The sequence below is a fragment of the Moschus berezovskii genome, chromosome 27 (assembly GCF_049115385.1).
Source record: "Moschus berezovskii isolate FMDL1 chromosome 27, NW_MosBer_1.0, whole genome shotgun sequence".
NCBI lineage: Eukaryota > Metazoa > Chordata > Mammalia > Artiodactyla > Moschidae > Moschus > Moschus berezovskii.
In genome coordinates, this window is record NC_142486.1 from 487,538 (window position 1) to 505,788 (window position 18,251).

Genomic DNA, 18,251 nt, shown 5'->3' on the forward strand with positions numbered 1-18,251 from the left:
GTCGGGTTCAAACGCCGCGAAACTCCACCGGAGGGTGGCCTGTTGTTATCCGTGGGTGGAGACGCCTGCAGGCTGGGAAGGCGCACGTGCCCTCCGCAGGCCCCGGGGCAGCGGCCCGAGAGCCCGGCTCCGCCACCGCCCGCCTCGGAGGCGCGCACCTGCGGGGACGCGGGCGGGGCGCGGGGTGTCGCGGCCGAGGGCGCGGGGCCGAGCGTCGCAGGACGGCGGCCTGGCTGCGCGGAGCCCCCACGGACGCCCTCGCGCGCCCGGGCGCCCGCCTGGCACGCAGACCCCGCCCCGTCCCCGCGCGCCGCCCTGGGGCCCGCCCACCGCCCGCCCGCGGCTCGGCCCCCGGCGTCGATTGGCGGGCCCCTCGGGAGGCCGCGTCCGCATTGGCCGAGGAGCTTCCCGAGGCGCGCCCGCGATTGGCGGGCGTCCGCGCTGCTCCCCGGCGCGGCGCGCGATTGGCTGGCGGGGGACGGTCTCCCGGCCTGGGCGGTGCGGACGAGGCGTCAGGCGGCGGCGGCGGCGAGCGCGGCGCGAGGCAGGTGAGCTGCGGCGGGGCGCGGGGCGCGGGGCGCGGGGCGCGGGGCGCGGGGCGCGGGGCGCGGGGCGCGGGGCGCGGGGCGCGGGGCGCGGGGCGCGGGGCGGGCCGGGGCCGGGGCGCCCCTCCGGGCGGCGGGCGCGGGGCGTCAGCGGGCCCCGGCGGGGTCGCCAACGGCCGCGGCCTCTCCGCGGCCCCGCGCCCCGTCCTCAGGCGGGGGTCCCCGCGCGCGGCGCCGCCGGAGCCGCCTCGGGGCCCCGCTCAGGCCGCGTCCCCCGGGCGCCCGCGCCTCGGCCGCCGCCCCCGGCCCGGGGTCGCGCGTGCCCGCCGCGGCAGGCGGGGGCCTTCGGGCGGGCCGGGCCTGGCGCCCGCGCCGCGCCGGGTCCTCCGCGCCCGCCCCGCTCCCTCGGCCCGCCCTCGCGGCTGCGAAACGTGAGCGGGCCGGCGGTGTGTCCGTCCGTTTTTTCGGACACTTCAGAGTTCCTTTAAGTCTGGAAACGCGGGGTGACTGGGAAGTTCTGGAGAATTTAATTTTCCCGATTTATTTGCTTTGGTGGCTTTCTTCTCTCCTTTTTTCTTAATTTGTTCCCCCGTGTGTGTTTGGAAATGCTACTGTGTTTGGGCATTGGACCTCTTGATTTGTCATCTTTATCTCCTATTTCCCACCGATGTCTTCTTGTTTGACTTTCTAGATTTCCTACTCTCCTGGCTCATTTGTTGAGCGTTTTGTTTTGGCCATCAGATTTTACATTTTCCAGAGGTTTGTTTGGTTGTTGCTGTTTTTTGCTCTGAAGTTTTGTGTCCTGTTGTTTCTGAATGCCCTGGCGTCTCATCCTCCGTCCATGGCCTAAGCTTTGGCTTGCTTGAGCCCTCCTGTCCTGAAACGCGAGGGTGTCTGAGAGCGGGACCCTGCCCAGCCCCTGGGGAGCTCCACGCACCTGCGCGGCCCTGTCGCTGTTGGCTGAGGGGACGGGCTGAGTCTCCCTGAGCCACACTCACTGTCGCTGCCCTCGGGTCCTTGGATCGGACTTTCTGGAGGTACAGGGAAGGGCTTCCCAGTCTCCTGCCTCACTCTAAGAGTAGGGCGGAGGACGATGGCTGTGCGCTTCATAAATCAGCAAGGAAATGCTCTCTTATCCCCCGCTTCAGGAAGGCATTCTAGAACTCGACTGCCCCTCTTACTTGCTGGTCTAGAGAGCCCTTGGTTTTATACTCCAGTCTTCTAAGGGGAGGCAGGGAGGGGATCCATGCCGAGTGGCCAACTGCTTTTTTTTTTAAGTTGTAAAAAATACGTGTCATATAATTTACATTTTAAACTGTCCAGTGCCTTGGCATTAAGTTTGTTCACAGTGCTGTGCAGCCATCACCACTGTCTAGTTGTAGAACTTTTTTATCATCCTAGATGGAAGCCGGGTACCCATTAGGAGTCACTCCCCATTATCCACTGCTCCTGGCCTCTGGCAGTAGCTAAGGTTTTTTCTGTTTCTATGAATGTGTCCGTTCTGGATTTTTTTTTTAATACAAATGGATTATTACAGTATGTGACCTTTTATGTTTTACTTCTTTCACTTAGAATGTTTTTAAGGTTTATCTATGTTGTAGAGTGTGTCAGAACCTGGATTCCTCTTTGCAACTGAATAATATTCCATTGTACAAATATATCAGTTTGCTTATCCATTCATCTGTTAGTGGGCATTTGAGTTGTTTCCACTTTTTGTCCATTATGAATAATGTTGCTATGAACATTTGTGTACAAGTTTTTGTTTGAGCACCTGTTTTCATTTTGGGGGTATATATCTAACTGGGAGTGGAATTGCTGGGTCACATGGTAACTTTAATTTGTAGAGGAACCACCAAACTATTTTCCACAGTAGCTGCACCATTTTACATTCCCACCAACGTTGTGCAAGGGTTCCAATTTCTCTATGTCCTCTCCAACACTTTTTTTCAATTTTGTATTATTTTATATGGCCATCCTAGTACTTGTGAGGTGGTGTGTCCGTTTGATTTTGATTTGCATTTCTATAGTAACTGATGATGATCATCTTTTTATGTATTTGTTGGCCATTTATATATCTTCTTTCGGGAAATGTCCATCCTAGTCCTTTGTCCATTTTGTAGTTGGGTTATTTGCCTTTTTGTTGAGTTGTAAGAGTTCTTTACATCTCCTGAATACTAGGCCCTTTCAGATACATGATTTGTGTGTACTTGCTTCCATTCCTTGGGTTGTCTCTTCACTCTGTTGATAAGAATCCTTTGATGAACAAAAATTTTAATTTTGAAGCCACATTTATTTTCTCTTTTGTTGCTCATCCTTTTGGTGTCGTATCTAAGAGACTTGACAAATCCAAGGTCGTGGAGGTAAATCTGTTTTTAATCTAAGAGTTTTATCGTTTTAGCTCTTAAATGTAGGCCCTTAATTCATTTTGAGTCAGTTTTTGTATATGGGGTGAGGTAAGAGTCCAGCTTTGCTTGTAGATGTCCAGATGTCCCAACACCACTTGTTGAAGAGACTGTTCTTTCCCTGTTGACTAGTTTTGGCACCCTCGTAGAACATCAGTCGACCATAAATGTATGAGTTTATTTCTGGACTGTTAATTCTGTCCTGTTAGTTTATATGTCTGTCGTTATGACGGGAACACACTGTTTTGAAGTAAGTTTTGGAATTGGAAACTGTGAGTGCTCCAAATTTTTTCTTTTTCAACATTGTTTTTGGCTGTTTGGGATTCATTGCAATTCATATGAATTTAAATATAAGCTTTACCATTTACAAAAAAAGGCCTTTGCGATTTTGAGAGTACATGGAATCTGTGCTTGCTTAGGAGAGTACTGCCTGGTGAACACTGTCGTCTTCCGGCATATGAATGGGGCTGTCTCTCTGTTCATTTCTGTCTTGAACTTCTCTCAGCAATATCCTGTCATGTTCAGTGTACCAATCTTACACTTTCTTAAACTTATTCAACTAAGTTTGTTACTCTCTTTTTTTTTTGGTGCTCCAGGTGAGGAACAAACTTACAACCTCTGGCTAAGTTTAGTATTATTTTTGTTGCTACTTTAAGAGCAGTTGTTTTCTTAATTTCATTTTTAGATTGTTTATTGCTAGTAAATAGAAATATAACTTATTTTTGTGTCTTGAGCTTGTATTGTGCAACTTTAACTTTGCTCAGTTTACTAGTTTTAATAGTTTTTTTGTGAACTCTTTAAAATTTTTTGTAATGCCATCTGTGAATAGAGGCAATTTTAGTTTTTGCTTTCTAATTTGGATGCCATCTATTTTTTTTCTTGCCTAATTGCTCTGGCTAGATTTCAGTACAATCTTGAACAGCAGTGGTAAAAGTGATATCCTTGTTTTGTTTCTGATTTCAGGGGAAAGTTTTCAGCCTTTCACTATAGAGTGTGGTGTTTCTGTGGGTTTTAGTAAATCCCCTTGTCCGATTGAGAAATTTCTCTTCTCCTAGTTTGTTCAGTGTTTTTGTCACGAGGAACTGTTGCACTGTGACGGTGCTTCTCCTGCACCAGTTGCGGAGGCCGCACGGTTTTGCCTCCTTGCTGCTTGAACAGACTTCACTGTCTGATTCGCTCTGCGTCCTTGCTTCCAAGTATTGACGGGTGTCGTCACCGTAAGACTTCGGGGCTTCCATGATGAAAACTGGGTGATTTCTCAGCGTTCCTCATTGCGAGCTTACGATTCCGCTCTTTCTGGCCTATGTCAGTTTTCATTCACCCATATGTTTTCTAGTTTCCAAGTTTCTTGCTATTGTTTTTTCTCTTGTTGAGTAAATGCCAGGCACTTTTGGCAGCAGTGGTGGCAGGATGCAGCCAGGCTCGGCATTGCAACACCTGTCCCCGCCTCTATTCCAGGGAGAGGTGAGGACCCAGAGAACTGCAGGGTGAGTCGTGGGGCCCACTGTTGACTCAAGCTAAGTGGTCCTGAACACATCCGAAATCTGAGCACCCACACTGGGGTTCGCAGCGCAGTGGAAACAAAGCAGTAATTCCAGTCAAGCACACGTGATGTTGCTGTGAATATTTTGGAGAGTAGTTGTGTTCTGTGGTTCCTGCAGGAGGGTTGCAGTATTATCTTCTTGACTGAAAACACCTGTGTTTGCTTCCTCTCTTTCTTCCTAAGTTTGGAACTCGTTGCTATTTTGGACAGCTAAGCCCACTTGTTGTCCAGATAGAAGAGACTAGACCAGCTCCATTTGAAACTTTACTTCCTTTGAGCTAAAATAAATTTAGGATGGACAAAGAAAACGTATAGACCACAGTGTTGCTGTTTATAGCTTGCTGTTTGTTATAATCAGTGCTGTAATTTACTGCTTTGTTAAGTGGCCTGTGTGACTCATTAGTCAGCTCTGCAGTTTGAGTTGTGTCTGTGAGCCTGCTTGTTAGTTGCGTGCTGTGTTTTTTGTTCAGCAGCATAGGGGCACTCCATGAACCGTTACTGACTGAACTTCACTTTAGGGAGTAAGAACCACGTGACAGATGGTTTGGGTATTTGTGCAGAGTGAAGCTGCAGGGGCACGACTGGAGTCCTCTGAGAGTAATTAAGCGTAGATCAGTGGTTCCCAGGGGGGCGTGAGGGGCTCCCCAGGGCACACACAGCCTCAAAACAAAAGAGTGCTTTGCCCAGTTGCTTTGCTCTTAGTCATTCTGTTTTCTTTGTTTGATCTTTAATATTATTGGAAGATGGGAGCCTTATCTAAAAATATGAAAAACATCTATTTAAAGGTTACTTTACTTGCTGTTTGTGCTACAAACCCTTTTAGTACTGGTGAACACTTCACAGGCAGGAGGGCAGAGCATTAAAAAGGGTGACCTCGAAATGGTGTGGGTTAAGTGTTTACATTTATAGTAGCAGTAAAATCCTGTAATTATTGTTTCTGGTTGTTCCCAGTTACAGTTGGAAATGAAGCAGCAGATGCCACAGTTCTGACTAGATGAGGAGACACACGAAGTGCTCCAGGTTAATTAGGAGAAAGAGTGTGGGACCCAGACGTGTGGAGCCCTCACTGCTCTTTAGGAGTTCATCGGGGGGCCGAGAGAGGGATGAGGGGAACCAGGAGTGTTTTCAGGTTACAGGCAAAGCAGTGTGGCAGCAACGACTTCTCCCGTTTCTCTAGGCATCTGTGTGATATTCATTGGTTCTGCAAGTCAGGGTAAGCTCCTGCCCTCAGAGAGTTCACGGTCTAGTTGGAGAAAAAGACATTAATCAACAGATAGTACATTTCTGTTACATAGTTAAACACCAGGGAGCTCTAAAATTGGCACATAAGTTGGATGCTTCCTGGAGGTGGTCTTTCAGCTATAGCCTGAGGGTGCATAGAAGTTAGCTGGGAGCATTTGGGGTGGCAGGAGACCAAGGGAGTGGGAATCAGGATCAGGAGGGCATCCCAGATAAGAGAAGGGCATGGGAGCTGTACGTAAACAGAGCAGAGGGAGAGGGCTACCTGGGCCCAGGCTCTCGGTGAAGCTGTGATGTGGGTGGTGGGAGACGGGAGCACTGGACAGGGGTCTCATTTGTAGGTGCTGGGAAGCCCTGGGATCTGAAGGGAGGAAGATGGTTGAATCTCTTTCTGGACCATTCTGGCAGTTTTCTGGCTTGAGGAGGCAAGACTGGATAGGGGGAAATTAGGGTTGCTCGCTCCCAGGAAGCCAGCGAGAGATGGTCCGGGGGTGGAGGACTGGCCCAAGGGAGGGTGCCGCTGTTCCGGGGGGTGGTGGTTGCTCCCCTTCAATTCAGTGGGTGATGTGCGGAAGTAGAATCAGATGCCTGCCTCAGGTATACAAAGGAGCAGCAGATGGACTAGATGAGTTAAAAATGGCGGGAAGTGCAGAGGTCAGATCTGCGTGGGCAGCAGAATCCATGACAGCCTGTTCCCGGACTCTGGGTTAGGAAGGCCTTCCAGAGGAGGACTGAGGGCAGGGGAGGGCTGACCCTGGGCCGATCGCACATGTTTATTCAGCAACATCGGGGGCCAGCCCAGGCATGTGCAACCTAACTCCTGTGCAACGGTGAGAAGGAAACAAGCCTCCTGCAGGATGAGACAGAGGGCTTTCGCCTGTCAGAGTGGCCTCTAGTGTCCCGAGGAGCCCTGTGGGGTGTGGGGGCCCCAAACCACCACCCGGCGTTGCCCCGGAAGGCCCTCCGTCACTCGCTGTCACCAAACTCTTTCTGGGGGAGGTGCCGGGCACAGCCCTTCTGACTGCACCGCTGGAAGGAAAGCCAGTGCGCTCTGGGTCTGAGAACTGTGGGGTCATGTTTTCTGTCTTCTAAGAAGAAAAACTCTTTACAGTAATGGGCAGAAAGTAAGTTGCCTTTGCTGAAACACTGAGGCAGATCTCTCTGTGAGAGGAAACACAGGCTTTATTAAAACCATCTGGAGCACGTATCATTGGGAGATGTAAGCCGGTGATACTGCATCTTCACATAGTAGGAGTTATTTCCCCGGAAACTCCACTGTTATGTAAACAAAGCTGTCTAGCCTGCCTCTTTTCCTACTTCATCATTTCTGAAAAAAGAAACCTCAGATCTTGGCTGGAAGCTGCCAGTACAGAGTTGCTGCTGGTAATATCTGACTCCTGTTGGGTGTTCTCACCCTTGAGCCAGGCGGCGCCGGGCAGGTGAGGGTGGTGACTGGCCGAGTTCTGCCGCAGCACAGGGGCCAGGCTCCCACTGCCAAACGAGAACCCCAGGTCTGGCCGCCTCACACCGCTTCACAGACGAAGACCAGCCTTCTTTGTCTTTTTGAAAATAATAGTTACTGGGTTAATTGTTTAAATGAGAAGATCACAACCTACTCCTTATTTATTTTTTAAACACTTTTTATTTTATACTGGAATGTAGTTGGTTAGCAGTGTTGTGTTCTGGGTGTGCAGCAGTGATTCAGTTATACGTGTATTATCTACCTGCTCCTTTAAAAAAAGCGTTGACCAGTCCCAGGCCGGGCACTCTCATTCTCTGTAACTTACGGTTAAAGTTAGTGTAGGAGTTCTCCTGAAGTTTTAGAAACATATTCTAGTATATATATAAAACATATTCTGTGAAGGTGTTTCACGTATCTTTAGGATATACTCATTTGTTTCTGATTCGCTGTTTTAAATAATGAGATCATTTTTTAAGTACTCTAGTATAAACATAGTTTTCCATAAACTAGCAATGTTTTGCTTCCTTAAAGTGAAAACAGGTAGGTAATGCCAATTCCTGTTTACTATGTTGTGGAAGTAATTACATTGAACATGATCTTTGGAAAACAATAATTTCTAAGCCAGTTTATGTTTATTTCTAATCTGTAGGCAAATATAACCAATATTTTTAGTCTCTGTGTTTTAACAGGATTAAGCCTGAGCAAAGTGATTATGTTCAAGTAGAGTACTTAGGGCTTCCTAGGCAGTCCAGTGGTTAAGCCCACCACGGGGGTGGGGGGGGGGCGAGTTCAGTCCCTGGTCAGGGAACTAAGATCCCACATGCCCTGCGGTGGGGCCAAAATCACCAATAAGATATAGTACTGATTGTTAAAAAATCACTACAGTACTAATTTTTAAAGGGCACCTCTGAATTTTAGTTTTAAAATTCTTCTCTACAAGGCAGGTAATAAATATCGGATTGCCCAGGTGCACATTGACAGCCAAGCCCTGGGTGGTGCAGGGTTGGTGGGAGTGAGACTGGGCCTGGTGTGCGGGTGTGAGGCCCTGGGGCGGGCAGTGCAGGCTCCGCCATCGGCTCAGGGCCTCAGACACAGCCTGTGACAGATGACAGATGCTGTCTGGTGCTGTGCCCAGAGAGGGGAGGGCGCCGTCCCCTTGGACAGCCGTGCTTCCTGAGGGCGAGGTGCGGTGCTCACAGGGGACTCCTGGGGGCTGACAGGGTGCTTGAGTTGCTCCCGAGGATTTGTGCAGGGAAGTCGTGTCAGCCTTTGTCCATCAGGCTCACTTCTGGGCTCAGCCCACTTGGTCAGCAACCCTATCAGTTCATAGGAACCTTGATTTGTGACTTGCTTGTCTTTATAAACACAGTGCCTTTGGAGCAAATTCTGATAGTCTTATACATGGTTTAGTAAAAATTACTAGATGATGATGCTTGTGGTTTATAATAATGAGAAGAAATGCTCAGACCATTTTTAAAGTTTGTTTTTTTTTTCTAGTTTTATTTCAGAACTGATAACATTTCTTAAGAAAATATTTTGTGCTAATTTGTTTCAGGGCTATTAACAGTTTTGTTTTCTTTCTTTGGTATTGCCATTTACTTCAGTCTCTGTTTTCAACCATGTGACTTGTAATTTTTAATATTTTTCAGGCATGTTTTCTAGATTGTTACTCAATTCAGTTCAGTTCAGTCACTCAGTCGTGTCCGACTCTCCGCGACCCCTTGAATCACAGCACGCCAGGCCTCCCTGTCCATCACCAACTCCCGGAGTTCACTCGGACTCATGTCCATCGAGTCGGTGATGCCATCCAGCCATCTCATTCTCTGTCGTCCCCTTCTCCTCCCACCCTCAACCTTTCCCAGCATCAGAGTCTTTTCCAGTGAGTCAACTCTTCGCATGAGGTGGCCAAAGTATTGCAGTTTCAGCTTTAGCATCAGTCCTTCCAATGAACACCCAGGATTGATCTTTAGAATGGACTGGTTGGATATCCTTGCAGTCCAAGGGACTCTCAAGAGTCTTCTCCAACACCACAGTTCAAGAGCATCAATTCTTCGGCGATCAGCCCTCTTCACAGTCCAACTCTCACATCCATACATGACCACGGGAAAAACCATAGCCTTGACTAGATTGTTACTAGATGAGTACAAATATTCCAAATAGTAGAGATTCAGATTATATGTCGTGGTAGAGCTAAAATTCACTTTTGACCAAAGCATTCAAGAACAAAAACTGAACTTTGTATTTCACGTCTCCTGTATGGTGTGCCCTGGGCAAGGGGAGAGCATTAAAGGAGAAGCCAGGTGTCACTGATGAGGCATCTTAACTCATACTTTAAAGCCCTGCTAGGATCTGCATGTTGGTAAAGACACTTGTTTGGTTTCCTAGGTTTGAGACCAGCGTCTTCAGCCTAGACAGAGGACCTTCTTTTGCCTGTGCATGCTGGCCTGCGTGTGTGGCCACCAGGACATGAGCAGAGGACGACCGGATGTTCCTTCTCCACTCCCAGCCGCGTCTGCCGAGGTGAGCGCTGCACACACACACCCCCCCCGCACCCCCAAGCTCCCCGCGGCAACCCCTCAGGACCAGCAGCTCAAACTCTGTTCAAGAGTGCTCTTTCCCAGGTAGCACCCCCTCCTTCCCCACACACTAGCCTGCTGGTCCAGGTTGGGGGATCAGAGGACACGTGGCCTGTGAGGAGGTCAGCCTGGTGGTGACACCTCTGGGAGAAGGGCGTGGCCTTAAAGAGACTAGAGAAATGAGGACAGTGCAGCCTGCACGAGACATCTCCTTATAGACACACGTGTTTGCAGAGTGTTGACTTGGAATTCTTTTCAGAATTTCCTGATGCTGATGAAAACTTCTTCAACTCATTATTTCACTTGCTCTTTCAATATTGCTCAGATTATAAATGCAAATCTGATCTCCCTCAAGTCACAGGCTGAGGCCACCTTCAGGCCCTGCCGCAAGTGGGAAGGCTCTAAGGTTACACTCAGGCTTGAAGTAGCGACGGTGTAAGAGGAGCCGGGAGCAGCTCTGGGGACACGCCAAGCCCTGCAGCGGGGAGACCGCTGCTGGGGGTCCTGCTGAACTGAGGCTGGGGTGGCCTTCCTGCCTGCGGGCTCCAGGGTGTGGCCGTCTGAGCTGCCGCTGGGCTTTCTCTTTCACTGAGGCCGGGGTGAGTGACTTCCATCTCAGGGGTTGTTAACTCAGAAGACAAAGAAAAAAATCCTTCTTTAAAAAACAATTAAGACAGACTTTGTAACTGTATTCCACAAAATAATTAGAGCTCACTTGTTGAATATTTGCCATGTGTTAGGCATCGCTTGACATGCATCATTTAATTCTCTTGGTTTACTTTACTCTGTAATTTTATCTAATGTTCGTGTTTTATGAAAGGAACTAGAGATTAATTTTAACGTGTTGAGAGCCCACATCATGGTGTGTCCAGGGAGGCAGAGTGAGGCAGCTGGGGTGACAGGAGCAGCTGGCTGTGGAGAAGAGCAGCAGCGTCTGTGCCCGTGAGCAGAGCGACCGCGCTCCGTCCCGCGTCCACACTGAGCACAGGGGCGCACGCCTCACCCCTTCCGGTGCGTTTCTGAGTCAGGCGTGGTGCGGCCTCTGTACCCACCTGCTGCTTTGGCAGAGTCTGCGTGCAGAGGTGGTTTTCTGGGTGCTGGAGCCGGTCAAGGCCAGGGCGGCGTTTCCCTGGGCCGCAGGCCTGATCAGACAGGGCTGGGTTCTGCACACAGTGTTCCACGTGTGCACTGAACACAAAGCCTGTGTGCTTACAGGAGTGAAGTCAGATGAGCAGGGAAAAGTGAGAGCACTGACCCCAGGCTCCCTTCCTCTCTTGTGGCCACTGAGCCCCGAGCGGCACGGGCCAAGGCCGCCCTGCACTGTCTTCTGCCTGCCTTTCCTCCGGACCGCGGCTGGCCTTCCCCGAGTCGCGTCCACACCAGTGCTCTCTCCACGGCGGCACCCTTGGGCGTTTCATTGCGTTTGAAGCTCTCCACGTGAAACATTCAGCCAGAGGCCGTCCACCGGCTGGCACCTGGCCTGTGTCTGTGTTGTTGCCTGTAGGACGTTTACGCGGTCACTCTGCTGTAGCCCTGTCCTGCGCGTGGTAGGAAACTCGTCTGGCGGCCAGTAGCTGCACTTGGTTCCTGGATAGCATTTCATCTCAGAGACGAGAAGTCACGTTTCTGTTTGAGTTGTGGCAGAGCCTCCGTTATAGCTGACAGGGCGGTGTCGCTCAGCTTTGTCTGTCTCAGCGATAGAAGGACCAGGCTGAGTGGTGTGCTTGTAGCTGGTCCTTTGCCTCTGACAGCTTTTGGAAACACTGTTATGCATTAGAAATTAGCCTCTCTTTTAGACAGGTGAAAACGTGAGAACATATTAATGGGACTTTTTTAAAATAAAAAGGCTGCACTAGGCAGACAGCAGGGGCCTATTGTATAGCAAAGGGGACTGTATTCAATATCGTGTAATAACCTGTCATGGACAAGGATGAAAAATAGTTTGTGTGTATTTGTGTATATGTGTTTGTATGTACGTATGACTGAATTTGCTATACACCTGAAATTTTGTAAATCAACTATACTTCAGTTAAATGAAATTAGAAAATATTATAGATAAATTGCAAATAGGATAAAGTAAAAAGGCTGTCAGTTCTCCGAGTGGCCTCCTCCCCAGGCTCTTCTGTGCTGAGTCACGGGCCGGCCCTCCCTGCGGCCCTTCAGCGGCCTTGCCTGGAGTGCTGCCGCTGCTCTTGGATCTGCTTCAGTGTGAGGAGCCATCACAGGCGGCCAGTCAGCTCGTGGCAGAGCTGGGATCAGAGCCCAGCCCTGTCGGAGTCTGGCCCTGTTCTCAGCCGGGCGCTCTGATGCCTCCATGTCTCATCGTGACACTTGAGTGCTGCGTGGCTCTTGGTCGCCTGCCACTCAGTCATTTATAACTTTGCAAACGACTCTGTGTGAACCGATCCCAATACTCAGTGCACTGGGATGTATTGGCTACGAGTTGTAGAGACGTTGGTCAAAATCAACTGCAGCGGGGCTTCCCTGGTGGCTCTGTGGTGGAGACTCCGCCTGCCAACATGGGAAACACGGGTTCGACCCCTGATCAGGCACCGAGGAGCAGCCGTGTCCGTGCACCTCAGCTGCTGGACCTGGGTGCCCGAGACCCTGCTGCACACGCAGCGCGAGAAGCCGCTGCGGTGAGAAGCCTATGCCGACCGCAGTGAGAGTAGCCCCTGCTCGCTGCAGCTGGAGGAAAGCCTTGCAGCAGCAAAGGCCAGCACAGCCATGAATAAATGAATAGTTTTTACAAAGGTGAAGTGAAAGTCACACAGTCGTGTCCGACTCTTTGTGACCCCATGGACTGTCCATGGAATTCTCTAGGCCAGAATACTGGAGTAGGTAGCCTTTCCCTTCTCCAGGGGATCTTCCCAACCCAGGGATCGAACCCAGGTCTCCTGCATTGCAGACAGATTCTTTACCAGCTAAGCCACAAGGGAAGCCCAGGTTGGGAAATTATGAAATAAAACCGTCATTAAAACAAAAGCAGCAGTGAGAACAGCTTTAACCTGAGGATGGTACTGAGGGGGTAGCAGACAGCGAAGTGAAAGGTCACTTTGGGAATGAAGCTGGGGCTGGGAGCAGCTGCCGGGTTCGTGCTCCTCTGGTTGCCTGGTAGGCTGCCGCCCACAGAGCTCCGGCAGAGCCATTGTTACCCTCCGCTGGGTGTGGCCCTGCCTTCGGAACCCGCGCGGAACCTGGGCTCCGATGCCCGTGGGGGACGCAGGGAGGCACAGGGGCAGGCACTGAGTGCACACGTGGGCTCAGCGTCAGTTACTGCTCTCTGCAGCGGGAGCTCCAGGCGTGCAGGTGTGTGTGAGTAGAGCCAGCCGTCCTCGTCTGGCGCGTGTGCTGCCGGGCCCCCAGTAGGAGCAGGGCAGTGTCGAAGTTACTTGGCGTGGTGACAGTCTCCGTGTCTAAACGTTGGTGTTCGTTCCTATGGTAGCTTAGCTTTTAAAAGTCTACCTAGATTGTTTCAAAGAATATGGGGTGAATTTAAGTGCTTTTGGCTAGTCTATAGAAGTCAGTCATTTATGCGTGAATGTTTTTGGTCCAGGTTTATCTTCCTTGGTTTTTGAGCAACAGATTAAGATTCATGTTACTCCTATGAGGGTGTGGTGGTGTGTTTCTTTTTTTTTTTGAAGTGTGTATTTTTAGCCAGAGGAAAATTTGAGTCATTTCAAAGAAATCTAGATGACAACCTTGAAAACAATATGTTCAAAACTTCTTAATTTAAAAGTAATGTGTTTTTTTCTTTGGGGAAAAATAAAAGTGTAACCAGAGCTTGTAGCTTATCTCTTATCCAGCCTGCAGTCTTCAGATTCTGAGGCACTTGTTAAAAACTTCACTTTCGAGGAATGCATGGGGGTGATCTTGACCATAGCGCAAGAGTCAGTGTTGTTTTAATAACAACGAAAATTTGTTCCCAAGGTGCGAGAACGTTTGACACCTTCAGGAATTTAAAAATACGCTCAGAGGAGGGTTCTGAGCTGCTGTCTCCTCTTCATTTTCAGGGTCGGTCTAGGATTTCCCCCTTTGCTTTTGTAGATTTATCATTTTAGGAAGCTCAGTCTGACAACTAACTACACTCTGGACTTGGAGCCGTGAGAAAACCTGTCTCCTTTGCTTAAAAGGAAAAAAGCAACCCTGCTTTAACTTTTAACTGGCCCTGTTTGATCAAAGTGTTGACGGCAGCTCTTTAGTCAGTTTGTACAGGGCTCCTCTGTGTGTCCCATTCTTTAACAGCCTGCGTTGCTTTTCCCACTCTCTGCAGTATGCTTTGAGACCGTGAACATGGACTTTTCTCGGCTCCACACGTACACTCCTCCGCAGTGTGTGCCCGAGAACACTGGCTACACGTATGCACTCAGGTGAGCTGCACGTGTGTGTGGGCTTGACTGCCGTGGGGTTGTGGGGGTTTACAGTACTTGCACCAGCTGCTCTGTGTTGACAGTGAAAATGTCTGTGAGCTTGATGTTATGCTCTGGTTTTACAAAACTGCTAAACTCATGAGGAAATTATGAGTGGTTTTTTGAAAACCAGAGGTTTCTGATGACTCAGTGATTCGTCACTGCAAATGACTGTTTTAGCCTCCACCCAGGTTGCTGTGGTCGCACGAGCCCATCTGTGTGGCCGTGATTTATGGTGACGGCTGAGCAGTTCAAAGTTCACCGAAGTAACCTGGAAAGTGATTTGCCTTTGAGAGGAGGCACCCTGAGCAGAGTCTTGGTGAAGCCTCGGTTTCTGGAGAACGGCTTCTGATGCATGCAGTGCTGGGTCTCCTGTTCTTAATTTGTATTGTGATTTCGTGCTGCGACTGGAAGTCTGAGTCTTAGGAGGGATTGACTTGCTCTTTGCATTTCTGGTTTACCAAGTAGAAAGGGTGGTTGAGATGAAACAGTGTGGTGAAGTTTGGGCCAGTGGCAAAGGGGAGATGCTTCCAGGTTGGCGAGGATTTCATGAGCCGACGGAAAGACCTTTGCATCCTGGCAAGATGTTCAGAGCACACAAGGAAGATGCTAGTGTCAGTTTTATCAATGGCTTGTCTTCTAAAAATTAAAAATGTGATCGAAACTTAAAATTGGAAGATATTTTAAGAAGCATACTTCGAAGCAGTGTTAGTCCAACCTGATAGTTAATTATTTGAGTTTTTAGTCACAAGTTTAGATCACGTCATGCTTTTCTGTAGTAACACATACTGTTTTTATGGAAAGTCCGTAGTATTTTAGAACAAAATGAGTGGGCCAACTCAAGTAAAGCTCTTCCTTATTCTGTATTTGTGGAGCATAAAAGTAATTCTTGGTAACTTATTTTTAGTTTTTATAGCCCATTTAGTTTTATTTTTATAGTTATTTATCTGTTTTTATGATCCATTTTAAATCCAGTTTTTAAACATCCCTTTATCTGGATCTCTCCCTTGGGAGAGCAGCACTGTTTGTTTCAGTCAGGTCACTGTAGCAGGGACGTGGAGGTGGGTGAGGACTGGAGTGGGAAAGGCAGGTGGGCTGAAGTGTTCTGGGAGGTGGGGCTGTTTGGGGGGGGATCAGCACAGGGTTTCCACCCAGAGGGGTGGGACCAGGTTTGTGCGGGTCTTGAGAATGGGGACGGTGCTCTGCAGAGCCTGGCAGACATTCAGCTGAGACTCCATGGGGGCAGGGCTCGGGCAGTGCTGGGCAGGGTGTGAGGTTTGGGAGGGAACACTGGAGGCCTTGTGGTTGACGGGAGGAAGGGGACAAGGGAAGGGCAAGGGCAGCCTGGGAGGGCAGAGGAGGAGGGCCTGGTAGAGGACCAGTTCACGGGAGGGTGTGTGAGACTCAGGCTCAGGAGCGCTGTGGGCTACAGGCACCATCTGGCCCTCAGCCAGCCCAGGTGGGAGCCCCAGTGCCCTGGGAGTCAAGGCCCACATTTCAGAAGAGGAAGTTGGTGGAGGGGTGTTGGTCCACATCTACGTGGTGAATTCTGACTTGAAATAGTTACAGTTTTCTTTTAAGAAAATTATGTAAAGTAATTGTGGAAGAAAAGTGATAACTGTATTTTGTGTTAAAATCACGTGGAGCTCTGTACCCTCCCTGTTCAGTGTGGGTCAGTGCAGCCTCTGTCCTGCCTCCACTCCAGCCTCTAAAGTTAAGAGCCTTTTCCTTAAGTCAGAGGTGGGTGCCTGAAGTAGATGCAGCAACTTGAAGCTATTTGTATTGATTTTCTGTTGGTTTGATTTAACATTTTTCAGTGTCAGACCTAAAGCCCACCAGTGGGCTTCCCTGGTGGCTCAGATGGTAAAAAATTTGCCTGCAATGCAAGAGTCCTGGGTTCGATCCCTGGATTGGAAAGATTCCCTGGAGAAGGAAATGGCAACCTACTCCATCCAGTACTCTTGCCTGGGAAAGCCCATGGACAGAGGAACCTGATGGGCATCAGTCCATGGGGTCGCAGAGTCGTACACGACTGAGCGACTAAGCACAGTGTCAGATCTAAGTGTATGATGAGCTTGATTCTGAAAATTTTTTCTGTAATTGTATTTCTTTATTCCTGGCTGTGCTGGGTCTCTGTGGCTGCACGGGCTCTTCTCTAGCTCTGGAGGGTGGGGACTGCCGTCCAGTTGTGACTCGCAAGCTTCTCATTGAGGTAGCTTCTCTTGTTGTGAAACCTGGGCTCTAAGGCTTGCAGGCTTCAGGAGGGGCAGCTCGTGGGCTCAGTAGTTTGGTGCAGGGGCTTAGTCGCTCCGTGGCATACGGGATCTTTCGGATCAGGGATCCAACCGTGTCTCCTGCATCGGCAGGCAGATTCTTTACCACTGAGCCACCAGGGGCGCTTCCAGAAATACTTTTATGGTATAAAGTAAATTGCAGAAATGTGAAGTCCATTTACTTTACTCAGATGCTCCTGGTTACCCTGGATGTCCAGATCCCTAGCTTGTGGCCTGCTGTCTTGAGTGGGGCCTGTTCTGCTGCCTTGTGGACACGCCCCCAGAGCCTGCAGATAAACCACTGGGCCTGCCCAGGGCCTCCGGGGAGCAGGTCCCCCTCTAGCTTCCAGAAGGCCTTTGTTTGCAGCCGGGCCCTAGTTCATGCAGCCCCACCCTTGTGCCTTGGGCTGCGATTTACTTTTCCCCTGCTTTGCTCCCTGTGGCAGCTGTGGCCTCTCTCTCACCTTCCTCCTTCCTGCCAGGGTGTGAGCTCACCTCCTGGAGGTGTGGAGTCCTCACTGTCCTGCCCAGCTGCTGGACTGTCTGTAGGACCCCCGCCCCCACGAGGCACTGAGCAGGTTTTCCACTTATGTTTCCGGATCTGGAAAGCATGCTGACAGCGCAGAAGGACCTGTGTTTTGGTTTAAGGTAATTCCATGGAAGTGGGTTTCCTTTGTACCGTTCGTCTCTGGACTTAACGGTGAGTTAGACCCAAAGTAGCGCTGGTGGCTCAGGCACTGGCTTTTCCTTTCTTCCTCTTTGATTATTCAACTGCTTCCTGGGCTCCCTGTCTCTTTAACTGCATTATCAGGCAGGGTCTGCTGTTAACAGTAAAGGTTGTAGTTTTCTGACACGGTTGACTTCATGGCCCATGGCGGGGTGCTGGTGACTTCGGCACGTCTCTTGCACTTCCCAGAGCCGGCCCTAGACCCGAACCCCAGGCAGGGGCTGCGGTCAGAGCCCATGAAGGGCGTGCCAGCTGTGGGCCGAGTTGGTCCCAGCTTGCTTCTGCTTTGTAGGAAAGGCTTCACATCCTAATGGCTGTTTTTAAAAATTCACGCTTGATTGCACATTCTGTTAGTTTGTTTTAAAAATGGTGCTGTAATCGGTATTTTATCTCTGACAAGGTTTTTTCCTTCTAGTTCAAGTTATTCTTCTGATGCTCTGGATTTCGAGACTGAACACAAGTTGGATCCTGTATTTGATTCTCCGAGAATGTCCCGCCGCAGTCTGCGCCTGGTCACCACAGCCCGCACTGCTGGGGATGGCCCCGCTGGGGATGGCGCGGCCAGGTGAGCGAGACAAGGGCCTGTAGACCCTCACTGCTGGTGGTTTACCGTTATGTGTGTGTACACAGGCAGGTGCTCATGTGGTTGTAGCTCGGCTGTGGACAAGGCTGAAACCAGGGCTGGGGTGTGCAGGTTGTCTGGCGTTGGTCTCGAGGGTGAAGACACCCGTGCTTTTGGGCCAGTGTTCCCAGTTCATCCGCGTGCGGCTCCCAGTGGGGAGAGGGGGCCTGCCCGCCGTCACGTGGCCCTGCAGCATCTGTGTCATTAGTGCTTTCAGTCTGTTTGTAAACTCTGTGTGGACCGACAGGCACGTGCGTAAGTTTAGAGGTTCTCCTGTATTTATGGCTGTCTTGTTGACTTGATTTCGGAACTCTCCACGTGCCCGTCACTTACTGTGCACACGAAGGAGTGTGCGGGGTCCCTGTGCTGTGCAGAGATGAAGGTCGAGAGCGGCAGCTCTCCTTTCGCGTTGCTCGTGTTAAGAGCGATGAGTCTCCAGCCTGAGTAGTTGTC

The 18,251-nt window shown here is 50.2% G+C and overlaps 1 protein-coding gene across 16 annotated transcripts in view; it reads left to right on the plus strand.

The window, feature by feature from the left end:
* The first annotated feature begins 480 nt into the window (after window positions 1–480).
* Window positions 481–18,251, plus strand: part of SUN1 (Sad1 and UNC84 domain containing 1) — a 41,815-nt gene continuing 24,044 nt past the window's right edge. For 10 of the 16 annotated variants that reach the window (XM_055410477.2, XM_055410490.2, XM_055410491.2 and 7 more), the window contains exons 1-3: window positions 9,572–9,711; window positions 14,041–14,137; window positions 17,592–17,741. In XM_055410477.2, the coding sequence (XP_055266452.2) occupies window positions 14,061–14,137; window positions 17,592–17,741 (227 nt within the window). In that variant the 5' untranslated portion in view covers window positions 9,572–9,711; window positions 14,041–14,060. The other 6 variants (XM_055410481.2, XM_055410479.2, XM_055410478.2 and 3 more) reach the window with 6 other exon arrangements.